The following is a 14513-nucleotide window of genomic DNA, read 5'->3' as shown; positions in this document are numbered from 1 at the left end:
GGCCTTTTGCAGAGGACACAGTCCTCTTATCTAGACACACACACACACGGACACACACACAGAGACAAGTGAGTAATACCCCGGTCTCATTTGAAGTCCCCGACCTTTTAAGGTTTTCACTAACTAGTAATGATATTGCTAGAGGAAGCTGAAATTTTCCTGCTGTCGGATCTCATCATATTTGTCATGCTCCTCTGTTTGGCAAAGACATCAGTCTGGCTGGGTGGTGGGAGGTTGACTCACTCACCATATGTGTAAGTCTGAGTGCTTATGTGAGAGAGGAACAGACCAACAGAGGACGTGTGTTTATGTTAAAGGAGAGAACAAACATCACAAAATCCCTGAACTGTATCAACACTGTGCGTCTAATCAGGAGTATCGCCAGCTTTCTGCCATGAATTGTCCTCTTAAATATCCATCCAATATTTACTTGCACATATAGTTGGTCTGATTTGCAGTCTGAGAGTCTTCCATGTTAAATAAAGTTATTTTTGGGTGCTGATGCAGAGGGAATTTAATCAATTCCAGTCACTGCTAGTTGACTTATACTTTATTGGAAAAACTCACTTCAAAACTGCAACAGACCTTTATATCATATTAAAATGATAATTTCGCAAAACACGATCTGTTTGTTTTAGTGGAGGTTGTAATTGTGATTTGTAAACGATGGAGTTAAATGAAATAAAGGTTTTTCGATCTGCTAATAAAAAGTATCTCTTAAAATGCTTTAAACAGAGATGCAGATTAAAACAACACACTCTAATCTTTGGTTTAAAGGAGTGAGGTACAACATCCTCTGCTCACACAAAGACGACTCCACCCTGTGTGATGTTATCCTGAAGATTTCACAGTTAGCACGCCAACAAAGTGTTTCCAGCCCCACTGGTGGAAGGCGGGTTCAGTTCTCTACATCTTTCTCCACAGTTATGGCAAGCCAATTGATTCTCAAATGTGTGTAGGAGGTGGGGACGTGCTGAGAGCTGTTTCATTTCTCTTTAAGTTTGCTGTTTCACTTATTTTGTCCCTGCGCATGAACACGGTGTGTGTGGTTGTGAGTCTGAGATCAAAGCAGAAGAGAGTGGTCATCAGTCACAGTGCCCTGAAATAGCCACTCAGACACACTAACTGTATGGAGAGGTATTTGGGCGGATGTGTGTACCCTTGCTGAGTTTTGACTGAGTAATAAAAATGATCTTGTAAAACATTTCTGTGCGGAAGAAATTCTCCAAGGTACAAACAAATGAGCTCTGTTTCAAGAAGACAAAGACGCCCACAATTTGCCTAAATGACTGATTGCATCAAAATTAAAACCGATGTTGTTTTGTTCAAAAGAGGGGATAAAAATTCTGCCTCTGAAAAAAAGTATTTTTTATACACTCTCTATAGATACTGACTGATGAACTGAGGCTCAGATAATGATCAATCTCCCCACCCTGGCAAAAAAATCAATGCCTAGGATTTTGGAAATGAACTCTTTCATTTACGACCTCTTTTACTTCCAGTTCTCTGTCTAGGGACTCTATTTCATTAGGGCACCGTATTGCACTCGCTAATAAAGCACCACGTACTGGCAGGGCTCATGCTGATTTATTTCCTCCAAGGAATTCATGAGTATGATTTTGTGATGGTAATTAAAAAAACTATCCCAATTTTGAATCTCAAGTCGCCCATGTGCTCTTTTTTCGCTTTTATTAGCTTGAATGTATTTATAGGAGCACACGGGTGACAATCCTCTTAACTCCAACTACAGAGTTTCATTATAGTGCCGTGGCTTCCAGAGCCAAATTCAGAAAGAGCAAACACAAATTAGACACTCTATGTGTATGAAACCCTGGCACGGTGTTACAAAAATAAATATGTAGCAATCAGAAATGAGCTTTCTGAGCAGTGTCTACATAATGAACAAAAATTGAATTTGCATCATTATGAAAATATATGTGTGACTACTCTGCACATGCCCACCAAACAACAGAACACTTTTCATATTTTCAACAGAGTTAGAAACACTACGATTTCCCATCATGTGCAGAGTGTCCAGAGTAACTCCATCATGAGTGACAAAAAACAAACAACAGGAGGGAGGATGGGAAACGGTAAAAAGCTGTTTTGCAGTTTAACTTCACCAACAGTTTGAGAAGGAATTCATGCAGAAGTTTTAAAAGATGAAGACTCGGGGAAAAGAGAAGCAACATGAAGCGATACTGTCCACAGACAACCAAATATCCTTTGAAGTCCTTGTGACTTTGATCAGGCTGACAAATCCTGCTTTAAAGTAGGACCAGGCTTCTATATGCCTTCAGGCTTCGTTTGGTTTAATGTTACTTCTCTGGTTTTCAGCTACATAAATATATACACACTATATAAGTCAGGGAACTCTATTTTAAAGCACATCTCAACTCTGAGATACTGACTGTCTCGTTCAACACCGCACTATCAACTCCAATGGCCCTGAGTTTAAGAGGATAGTCGTTTCTTTCCTCCTACTGAGGCAGTTCTTCCCATTGATAGTAGCTACCTACTGTGTTGGTGTAGTAAACTGGTAAAAGATGCTGCATCACATAAAGAGGTGTTAATTTATACCTACTCTGCTGCTTTAATCATGCTGCAGGGAAAAGTGTTTCTGGAGCCTAATGTATTTCTGGCGTCTGTGTTTACTAATCTATCTGACATTTCATGAGTCACTCACTATTTGGCATTTCTTTACATTTTTCAGTCGCATGCACGATCACAACAAAATAAAAAGACATGCTGAGGGCCAGAGTGAGTGACTGATGGCCTTGTTCGTGGGTTTCTATAATAACACTGTGTCTCCCTTACCCGTGACTTCTCCTCCAGTCTGGTCATCATGACAATGGTGTTGGATCTTTGCTCCCACACCATCCTCCAGAAGTCGCTCAGCGTTTCGGGCAGTGGCCCCTGTGTGGCGATGTAGGCATTCTGCTTCCTGTAGCCGTCAATGTAGTTAGCATTGATGTAGTCACTGCCTGGAACAGCTGTATCAGAGACAACAAGTGAGGAATGTTACTCACACATAGTGCTGAGTAGAGCTTATTTGATCCGATGAGGTTGCTCAGAAAGAGATTTCCTTGCCGATATAAAAAAAGAAACATATTGACCGCTTGGTGATAAACACTCTATATGGATGGATAAACTTGTAAACGTGCTTTGTGGATAAAACTGGAGATTTCTAAAGCTGCAGCAGCAGGTTTACAAAATATCCTTGGTCTTTGTGAAGGAGGTCTGAATCGATGGCAGCCTCAGTCAACAGCTAAATAAGAGGTTAAGTGGCTCCATAAGCTCTTACCATCCACAGAGGTGAGCACCACTCTGGAGTGATCATAGGCAATGACGTTTGCATAGCGATTCTTTGGCTTGTTGACCTCCATGTTGGAATTCTCCCAGGTAAACTGCTGGCCGGGATCAATGGACTGTGGGAGAGAAGAGAAACAGAACGATGGAGAGGGAGAGTGATTATGAGGAAGTGGGCTCAGAGACACAGACAGGAGGAAAGAAAATAAAAAAGAAGCACAAAAGGAGGCTCCTGAGTGTTGTGTGGATAAAATGGGACAATACAGGAAGGTTTCTAGGGTATAATAACCTCACTGTCAGCTGTCACCCATTCAAGTGGACAACACTGTGGAGAATAAAGCCTTGAAAATGAACATATAGTAGCACCATATCTCAAGAGTGGACAGTACAGACAGTTAGACTTTTTGCAGATTGTCCAAAACAAACAGTACACAGTGCCATACTGCTGGTTAAAATGCAGCTACTGCTGGTGCATTAGCATAATTTGCATGTCATTAGATGCCTTGAATGCCAATGAGGAAGAAAAGTAGAGGCATATGTTTTTGTGATCTAAATAAGGAAAAAGCAATTGTCAGGAGTGAGTCAACCGATGAGCCACCTATGTATTTCTTTAACTTCTGAATGCAGCAGGAGGATAATGCACATTTTAGTGTGAAGGTTTTGTTACAAACCCTGTCGTCCTCTTGAATTACCCCATTCTAAGAAGCCACATGCCTGACTTCTTGCAGTGACTATGATTCCTCCAGTCCCCTCTCTGCATTTCTTCTCACATCTTCAGTTTCTTTTGTCTCTTCCGATCCTGCACTTTTGTTTCAACCTCTTCCTTCCAGCCTCTCTCTTTCTAACCCTTTCCTTCTTGTGCCATTTGCTTCTCGGCTAAGACGACAGTAGACTGCATACATATTGATCTGGGGAGATATGTGACGGCCTCCCATCCCTTGGCTCGATAATGTCACAGAGTCTCTTGTTATTCTGTATCGATCCCCCTCAGCTCACACCGGAACCATGTCCACTAATTCCCCAGACCTTTCGCCCCACAAATCCAGCAGGAGTCAGAATGACACCTTCCAAATTCCCACACTTACTTAACATGGCTTTAGCAAGAGTTTAATTATTCAAGGTTATTTTATGCCCCAAAACTGACAGCTTGAACACGATGATAATAATTATTGAACAACTAATAGAATAGATGATGAAACGTGATACCTGTAGACACTTTATGAATAAAATATCACATTTTAAAGGTGTGTTCCTGCTGTTGTTTGTGACTCTTTTATGAACATCATACAAACTAATCCTGGGGACAGCAAATTTAAAAGCTGACTGTGGTCACTGTCAAGCTCTCACTATAACAATTTTTCATTCGAATTTAAGGCACATTTTATTGAAATTTTAAACCCTCTGACAAGTAAATGCAAATTAATCCAACTTCTATCTGCTGCATAGTGAATACTAGGAACTTATTTATAAAAACGTGCCGTTGGTTAACACAGCAAGAGAAAAATGCTTGGATGTTTTCTTTTATTAATTCAAAAAGCCATTTATAAATTGTGTTTTTTTTGTATTATTGCACACGTGCATGAAAATAGCTGACTGGTACCACAGGATGCTCATTTGTGTTAGCTATTTCAGAGAAAGCCATGTACATGTTATATGATTTTGGACAAGATGTATGAAATATGAAGTGCTCTTGTGCAAGAAATCATCCACTTCAGCTCCAAATAAGTCAGCAGTAGTAATGTAAGTATTGGTCCATTGCTGCTGATGAGCTCAGCACTGCCAATTTCCCTGTCTATGACGGCCAGCAGGAAGAGGAAGATTTCATTTGCAGTCATAACATGTCACATCTATTTGAGAGCCCAGCAAACACAGGGAGACCACTAGACTGATGACAACTAGTAAGCATGTTAGCCAGGGAAGGCAAAAAAGGTGAAAAGCAAACGCCTAAGTTATTCTTGCTGACACACTGAAAATGCTTTCAAATGAACATAATGATGCTGCTGTATGACGACTGCAGCGTGGTAATGCTTCCTGCAATAAAAAGACTGTCAGGGGGAGCTGCAGCATGCCTGATTGACAAATTCTGCTCATTACCCAGTGTGCACATTGCTCAGTGTGATGCGGACAGGCGTTGGTGGTAGAGGAAGTGTCAGGCTGCCTAAAACATCAGCAAGAAGAGGCGGTGAAGCCTCGACAAATTCCGCTCCTTCGGGGAAGGCGCGACGGGAGCAGCCGGCGAACGTGACTGTGACAAAGCACCATGAGCTCTGCCACTGTGCCTTGGCTGGCGCAGAGAGGGGCGGCCATCTGCCGGGCCATGGAGGGGGTCTTCCCCGACTTGGAATTGTACAAGGAGGGAACGCAGCCGGGCTGAATGCCCGTAGTCATACAAGCCACTTCTCTGGCTTGATTGGTTTATACTAACTCAACTGTCCGGGGTGATCTGGAGGGACACTGAGCAACACAAGAAAGCACTTAATTGAGTGCAGATTTCTACCATGCTTTAATTATGTCCCTGGTTAGCTTTACACTGAACCCAGTAAAGAAGATTCAAATATGCACTGTATCATAAAATGTGTGGATTTGTATCCAACACATTATTAATTCATATTTCTTCTTAAATTATAAGACACAGATATAAACAAAGCCATGTGTCTTTAAATGTTGTGGGTGCCCTCATGGATTAAGGAGGCAGATTGTAAGAAATACCTCTTTGTATGACAAAAACACAATTTAGCAGCTTTACAGACTGCATCCTCCAAAATGTTTAATCAACACCACCCACAGTTTAGACAAAAACCCAACACTCTAACCTTACGGAGGCTGTTGTATTAGAATGCCTTAATTTGAGCCTGGAGTACTACAATGAAGATAAAAAGATGAAATGAAACAGGCCTTAGTCACATTAGCCAAAACTCACAAACACTATATTACTGTTTGCACCGTATATGGTTCTGAATGATTTCTTTTATGCAGGCAGGACCACTGGGTAGATGATTCAGTGGTTACATAAAGCTATCAAATAGATGTTATTTTCGCAGTAAACACTGGACAGGGCAGCAGAACAGAAACATAATGTTGGCTAAAGTTGGAGCTTGTGGTGTTGCTCGGGGTAAGGTTGTGAGGTCACCACAACAATTTTGTTGTTTTTCTCAGGAGTGTGAAATTGCACAGCAGATTTCATGCTGCAGCAACATATGCTGGTCACAGAAAAACAGGCAGAGGCAATCACATAGCCTTTCAGGGAGAGTAAAAAAAACGAAATCCGAAAGATCTACAATCATTCTACAGCCTTGTTGTATCCATCAATGTGAAGAATAGCACTGATTAGACAAAACAGATCGAACAATCAGGAGAACTAAATAAAAGACAGCTCTTGTTTTTCAGTATTCAAGGATGCCGCTCTTCTTCATCTGGCCTTGCTTTGTCCCCAAGCCGACTATGTGGCACTTTAAATGCAAATTTGCTAACTCTTTTTTTTTTAGGGAGAACACTGACAAGAGATAATCCCTCACTGAGTTGCATCGGAGAGACCGCCTGCAAAATAACATTCTTAGGGGAAACATCAAGCTGCACACAGATTGCTTAAGCAACCCGCCACCTGCTAGTTTTGTGAAAAAGCATCTCGCAGCATTTAATGTAAGTGTTGGTTTCCTGGTGGGAATGGTAATAGAGTTGTAAAAATGACTGAAGAATGTCTGTGAAAGAAGTCTTCTATAATCCATTAGAATACATGCATAAAGGATCAAATAGGCATAAACAGAAATCTTCCTCGCAGACAAGACAACAAAGAAACTCATTTATACGCCTGACAAAGAAAACACTGATTCTGCACCAGTGTGGAGCTCTTACCTCATACTCCTGGGAGAAGCGGAGGCCATCGTTGGCCTTCAGGCGCTCTATGTGGTCAGCCAGGTCAACGACAGTGATTGGCGGATGCTCCCTCATTCCTGGGAGAGGATGAGTAGGGAGAGGAAGGGGGGAAAAAGACAGAAACAAAGAATGAGATCTTGCTGGTCCTGGGTAAGACATGCTAATGGACTTACACAAAAACACTGGTTGGACCACAGGGTGAGAGAGGCTGCCAGTGGGACCATGAGGTGGCAGTGTAACGGTGAGGAGAGTGCACTTTGTTCAACAATGCATGAAGAGAGAGAGGGAGAGCAAGAGAGAGAGAGAGAGAGAGAGAGAGAGAGAGAGAGAGAGAGAGAGAGAGAGAGAAAGGGAGAGCACATTTGAAACAGGCTGGTGACATTTGGTGACATTTGGTGATATCGTCATGCTAAGTGAGGAGGACAGAGGTGGGGCTAGCACGGCAATGCTCATGAGTGACTGGGTGAGCATGCTCCTGGAAGGAAGCGGGAGGCAGACATCTCTCTGACTCCACAACGCTCAATCGGTGGCAGAGGTGGGATCAGAGAAGGAACCCACAAGTCTCTCCAAATCAGTCACACTGTCACTTCCCAGAGAGAAAAAAAAACCTGACTGGTCACCAGCCAAAACTCATTTCTTTGAAAATCTGTTCCCCAACAATGGACTATCTTTCGGCCCAGCCTGGAGCGCTTGGGCTGGGATTAATTTCAAACAACCCCCCTGCTGCTCTGTAGATTTCTCATCGCTGGGTTATTGGATGATTTATTGCTAATCTACCGACACAAATTCCCCCTGTGCCTCTGAACTTGGCAAGGCTCTGCACTTAAACGGATTGTTGGGAACTTGCCTCGTGTGTTCAAAGTGAACTGTATGCGACGCATGAAGAAGCTCTGAAGTTATACAGGGAGCATCATTAACCTTACATGTAGCCTGGAAGTCACATAGAGATCAGAGAGACACTTTCAAAAGGTATAAATATTAAAATTAGTGCCTTTGGCAGAGCACATCTGTAGGGTCATGGGTCATGCTTTCAGATGAGCTACTGCAGCAAGCTCATTATCACTGTAATGCTACTGGCTAATGGCTGGTAACTATGGCCACTGCACAAGATGAGACCTGACCAATTACACTAATTTAATACTATCACAAAGAGGGACGTCAGTGTGTGTGTTTTGACGTGCTCTGCCAGGTCTTTCATGAACATGTTGTTGGGTAAATGGAGAGTGAGCCATAGAGAAGAATGATGTACAGCCAGAGTAACCGTCTGCACTGCCTAGCTATCCATGAAACCATCCGGTCCTCTGCTTCCACACCAAAACATGTTGTTGGAAGCTTACAGCCAAGAGGACACTGCTGCATCCATGGAGTGCCAGAGGCTACAAGCTTGTGGGGCTTGTGATGTCTGTCAGGAATCACAACGAGGGGAATGTGATCAGGGGTGAGAGGGGGAGGACGAGACTGCATGTGTGGGAAATACACAGTAGGTGAGAGAGCAGACTAACTTGGAGTGTTGGGGCAGCGATGAGAGCTGGGACCTGCGGAGAGAGGAGAGTGAAGGAGGGAGGAAGAAGAACACTCAATCAATGGCGGTGTCTCAGGGTCAGACCAGGCCAAAAAGTATCTGCAAATAACCTTTAATGTAAGCTGGAGCGTGCAGCAGGGGGTGTATATCCTCTCAGGACAATTGTAGAAGGGTGGTTTGGGTTGTTAAACAGAAGTGCATACAAAGCTTGACTTTAAAATGCTCCCCTGAGACTGCTCAGTGTAAAGAGCACTCCTGCAGAAAGGCCACTACATATGTTCTCTCAAGTGTTAAAGGAAAATCTCCTTTTATTGTAACTTGGGTTTCACAGTCGTCGTGATAGAAATCATTTTGGTTTTCACTTTGGACAAAATTACAGTCATCAAAGGAACTGCTAAGATCTGGAGACATTAAATACATGTTGTTGATTATAAGACAGGCAGACTGTTAATATCCCCTTACTGCACATGAAACTGTGCATATTTTAATATATGAATTTAACCAGGAGACTTTGTCTCTCAAAGATAAATTAATGTTATCAGTTTTTTAAGAACATTCATGTGTTGAAATGTGATTGATGAGTTAAATGCAAACTGATATTGTTGTATGAAACCAGAATTTCCCTCCAGAAGATGCTTTATCTGCAGGGTCAAACACATGTGAACTTGATTAGGTAGTTGCAGATACTATCTGAACCAGGTCTGCCAAGAATAAACCAGGTCATTTACTCATAGAAGCACACGCCTGCTGCTGAAGTGCCATAAGGACGATACAGCCAGGGTCTGTTTAACAAACCAATGTGCCGGAGACATGAGCTGCAATCGGCTGGACCACTTAACAACAATCAGAATCAGAGCAGGAATGTTCACCTGCTGTGGGCAAATCAAAGAGAGAGAAAGCAAGAGCACAGAGAAGCAGACTGCTCAATATTCACTTAGCTCAGCCCGGGAACCTCGCATGTTTTCACCAGCGAGACGCAGCCATGGTGATTTTTGATAATCACCACTCATGGAGCAAAACAGTGAGGAGTGAAGGCAGAGAAAGAAGGAGATAAATGTTGACGTACAGAGGGGAAGAAAGGGGAAAAGAAAAAGGGAGAGATTACCCTACAGGGAGAAATGAAAGACAAAAGAGGAAAGAGGTGGAGTGGGAGGATGGAAGAACAGGGCTCTTTTAGAGCGGCAGCGCTGCTTAATTCCTCTGCAGGGGTTCAAAGGGGCTGTGTGTGTGTGTGTGTGTGTGTGTGTGCGTGCGTGTGTGTGTGTGTGTGTAGGGGAACAGGATCTTTAATAACCCGTGAGAAGGGATACACACACACTGGCACACACAGAAAACACACAGAGAGACACACAACCGCGCGCCTGCACAGAGGTTGACATTTTCTCTCAGCTCCATTGTTCCCTCAGCCTGGCTCACCTTGACATCAGAGGCAGCAGGACTCATTACCAGCTAGAGGGAATGAAAGGAGCTCATGGAGGGAGGAGGAGCACGGACCGGGAGAGGAGGGAGGAGATCAGAATGAAAAAAGGAAGAAGGCTGATGCTGAGGCGGGCACCCTGACACAACCCCCCAACTCCATCCTCTCCAACCCACCCCACTTTACTAGTGCACGTGGATGGAATCTGAATCCACTCGGTCTGATTCCTCTGATACCTCCACAGACGGGCATGACAGCTAACATGATTTGCTTATTTTCTCTCACCACTTTTTTTTTTTAGCTGGTCAGATTCAGATGAATAACAAAACAAGCAAGGCACATAAATCTGATACAGCAACACCAGCAATAAAGCTCCTACGAACAAGAGATCCATCACAGAAAGGTGGGCAGGTGTTCATTGCAGAAGTAAATTCGAAGTTCTGTTAGAGTTTAGTTGAAAAGGGGGAAAAACAGAATGTAACATCTGCCATTCAGGGTATCAGAAAATACTATAAAAGGAATGAGTCATCTTTGTATCCTTTCTGAAGGTTCGTGATTGGATCAGTTGATGAGTTTCAGGTATAATTTTCCTGCAATGAAACCCTCTCAGGTCCTCTGGCACAAAGGCAGACTGTAGCTTTAAATATTTTCATTAAAGAAAAGAAATGAGGACTGAACGTGCGCTCTCTCAAATCCCTGAATTCAATTTAAACTGGAGGTAGAGACACACAAAACTCAAAGCATAGTCCTGTAAGAGCTCGTAAATAAAGTCATATTAGAGCAAGATTCTTGTACAATCTGATGCTAAAACATGTTGGGAGAATATACATCCAAATTGTAATACAGCCAAATCATAAAGAATGCAGGTGTTCTCCATCATCAAGGATCTGAAATGTGCTTTAAATCAGAGTTTAACAGATATATAGTCACATATTGTCATGCACAGTATTCCTGTTATCACATTTGAAGTCACACAGCAAATCAAAGTACATTGAATCAGAATGAGCTGCATACAGTAAGGCTGAAATCATGTTTTTTTTTACCTGGAGTCTGGTAGTTAAGTCTTCTCATCTCCACAGGGTCGGAGGAGTTGGCCAGCAGGGAGTCTTTCACCCCGCCTGAGTGCTCATCTTTGGGTAAGGGTGATGCTCGCTTCCTGAGGTGGCAGAAATTAAAATTGGAGCATTAACCACATTTGAAAGCTGAGACCACATACATGGTGCAGTTTAATATAACTCTATCCATCAAATACTCCAGCTAACTACAAGTGAAAATGACAGGATGATTAAGAGTGACATTAATTTCCTCTATATGGTTAGAACAGAGGACTGAGGAACAATGCACACATCCCTACTGTGCTGCACACTTGATGAGGCTAATGGCTGATTGTTAATTGTTTTCAAAACTAGTTCTGAGGACCAGCAATTCAAAAGACAGTAGGTACCAGGGAATTAGCCCCATTAGTTTGCCAACTGGAGTTTAATGTGTTTGAAGGAACCGCATCATTTTCCTGGAGTGGGCTAGGGTTGGTATGTTTGCCGCTGGATAGGTGACAGCTGCTGTGTGGGTATGTGTACATGAGTGCATGTTTGTGTGTAGCAAAGATTAAAATGTGTGATTTTCGCTGCTGTGTGTGTGTGCGCTAACAACACATTGTGTTTACTGGCTTTCCAGATTGAGAGGAAAACAGGCGGCTGCTGTAATTAGCTCATCAGCTGGGTGGCACAACACTGGGTAATTAGACCAGCTCTGCAGCACCTGCACTGCCAGGCCCGGCCTAGCCGAGTCTAGCATAGCACCGAACAGGAGAGTACAGCTCAGACTGGCTCGGCTCAGTCAACCACAGCTTTGTCCATCAGGCGGACAGAGGGATAGAAAACGCAAACCGCCTGTATTCTAATGTTCAGACAGCCAGCATCTGTTGACATACACACACAGATGTACGCTTGCCCACCTCTCTCCCTTTTCACAGCTACACACAGACACACAGATACAGCTGCAGACTCACAAGCCTTCAGACTGCAAATGGAAATGGGCGGAAAGAAGCATCAGGGCGCCCTGTGGAAATTTCACATCTCATTGCACTCCATTTGCAAGTGGCGAGCACGGGTTTTAGGCAGGAGCAGGGCCTTCTGTTGAAGCCTGGCGTGGTGAGAATGTATAAAGCTGGTGGTGCACACACAGCCTTAACCCCGACCACCTCATGCTGCTGGGGCCTGGGCCTCACTGCCACCTGTTATCTTATGCTGCAGGGGCTTAAGCTAATGCTAGCAGCGTGACGGCTAATCTATGACAAGCATCTTTTCCTCTCCAGCTGAGAGCTGAGCCAGACCGTATCCGGTTTTCCCAGAGAACACTGTTGGTGTGGGGCTGGGTTGGGGGTGGGTGGGTTGAAAGAGTTGGGCATCTGTGGGCTGTTCTCCACACCCCTCATGTCTCCCCCTGACCCAATAAGATGCCAATCTACATGACACTTTAGTGCTGGGCTAAAGTAAACACTGCAGAAATTTCAATGGGGTTATTCATCTCAGGCTCAAAGTGAGGGGTTAAGATGTGTGAGAATGTGAGTACTCACACACACACACACACACACACACACACACACACACACACACACACACACACACACACACACACACACACACACACACAAACACACACACACACACACACACACACACACACATACAGTGTGGGTGCATAAGTGCATGCAGTACAGGGTGTGTTTAATGAGGGTAGAACAGGGCCCTTTGTTGAGACTCCTGCCACGAGGAATCAGGGAGAGGGGGGGGGACTGGAGGAATGGGTCTCAGTGGAAAATGTCAGCTTAAAAGATGGGAACATTTCTTTTTCAGCAGTTTCCCTGTCTGGCATTTAATTCACAATGGCCCATTCAGCAGCAGGTGATGCCTTGGCATATTCAGATGGGGCCAATCCTGAAGGGGCGCACTGACACTGGCTGGATAATGAAACACAGCACGGAGACAAACCCTGGCAGACAGGACGATCTGAAGGGGGAACACTGGCACTGGATGTGGAACATGCACTGGTGCACCAAGGTGACCCGGGGGTTCCTCTGACCCCGGTTATCAAGGGCTGCAGAGTCTGCTGCCTCTCATGTCTTGTAAGTCATGCAAAACTGAACAAATTAGATTAGACATGCCAATTTAAAAAGGATTCTTTTTAATTCTGTTTGAGTGGAGTTTTTTTGAGTAATGCCTACAGGACCTGAGAGGAAGCTGACCCCGTAACCCAAAGAGCTGATGAATTCCAGCAATTTCACAACACGAATGAGAGGGACTCGGGTGGTGAGGGATGGAGTTGTGAATGATGTTACAGTGAATGTACCCACCTTTCCTGTTTGCTGCATTCACAAAGGATAAAAAGAAGGGGGGGATTAAAAGGTAATTATTATTCATGTGAAACTAAAACTTCTATTTTATTTTTAGAGAGCTAAATCCAGTTCATCCAAAAATATCAACCAAATATTCAGAGCACATCATAAAATGTATCTTAACACATACGAGAGACTTTCTAGAATAACCTCGTCTTTGTTCAGTGCTACTGTTGGTCTTGGCAAATACGCAGGTAGCAATAACAACCTTAGGTAGGGTGTGATTATTCCTTTGCACATGTACTGCCAGTCCACAGTGAAAAAGGGCACACCGCCACCTCCCCACAGTCCCCTCCTGTCGATCTGTGTCTACATGGAGAAAAGGCTTCCAGACAGAGGATGTGCTACTCAGCAGTGAGCTGTCTCAAGGCCTATTATTAACCGGTCGCTCTCTGAGTGCTGGAGACCGCAGCCACACAGCAGTCTGTACTGCTGTGGATGGCAGGTTGGAGAATAGCTATGATGTGAAAGGGAGAAATTGTAATGGAGCTATCAGGAGAGGCAGGGGGGTGGGACTGATTCTGGGAGAAGAGTCAAGTGAGGTAAACAATGGCTCGCAGGTAATAGAATTTAGACACGAGTGTGAACATGGACATAAATGTTTGATGCTAAGAAACCTAAAGGCAGGCTGCTCGTGTGTAGTGTACAGCATGAAGATGAAACTATCTACTAACATTCAATCAGCAACTTGTTTACTCTCAGCTGTTCCTTTAGATTCTTTTTAGAAGGATTCATGGTTCACTTATAATGTGAGTTGTTTTTGCTTGTCTCATTCTTTCTTACACATTCTCATTCTTTTGTTTCCCACCATTTTTAGCTCGAACACTCGATGAAATCATCTTGGCTTCCTGTGTATTGGGATGAGCATTCTGCTTATAAATACTTAATATTATAAATATCTATTGGAGCATATCAAGTTTTAACAGAATGGTAAATAAATACAAATAAATGTCAAAATGAATGTTTTTTTTTAAATTAATACATTTGTATTATATTAT

At 43.4% G+C, this 14513-nt stretch overlaps 1 protein-coding gene across 1 annotated transcript in view; it reads right to left on the bottom strand.

Annotated features, from left to right (window-relative positions):
* The window catches only part of LOC117826330 (receptor-type tyrosine-protein phosphatase F-like), a 462221-nt gene that overhangs the window by 16358 nt on the left and 431350 nt on the right, over window positions 1-14513 (bottom strand). The window contains exons 29-33 of the mRNA XM_034702308.1: window positions 11165-11277; window positions 8685-8717; window positions 7162-7259; window positions 3305-3428; window positions 2818-2993 (exon numbers count right to left, since the gene is read on the bottom strand). Of these exons, the coding sequence (XP_034558199.1) occupies window positions 2818-2993; window positions 3305-3428; window positions 7162-7259; window positions 8685-8717; window positions 11165-11277 (544 nt within the window). The remainder of the gene's footprint in view (window positions 1-2817; window positions 2994-3304; window positions 3429-7161; window positions 7260-8684; window positions 8718-11164; window positions 11278-14513) is intronic.

This window comes from Notolabrus celidotus, chromosome 15, assembly GCF_009762535.1.
Source record: "Notolabrus celidotus isolate fNotCel1 chromosome 15, fNotCel1.pri, whole genome shotgun sequence".
Taxonomy (NCBI): Eukaryota; Metazoa; Chordata; class Actinopteri; order Labriformes; family Labridae; genus Notolabrus; species Notolabrus celidotus.
This window is presented reverse-complemented; position numbering and strand designations above follow the sequence as displayed.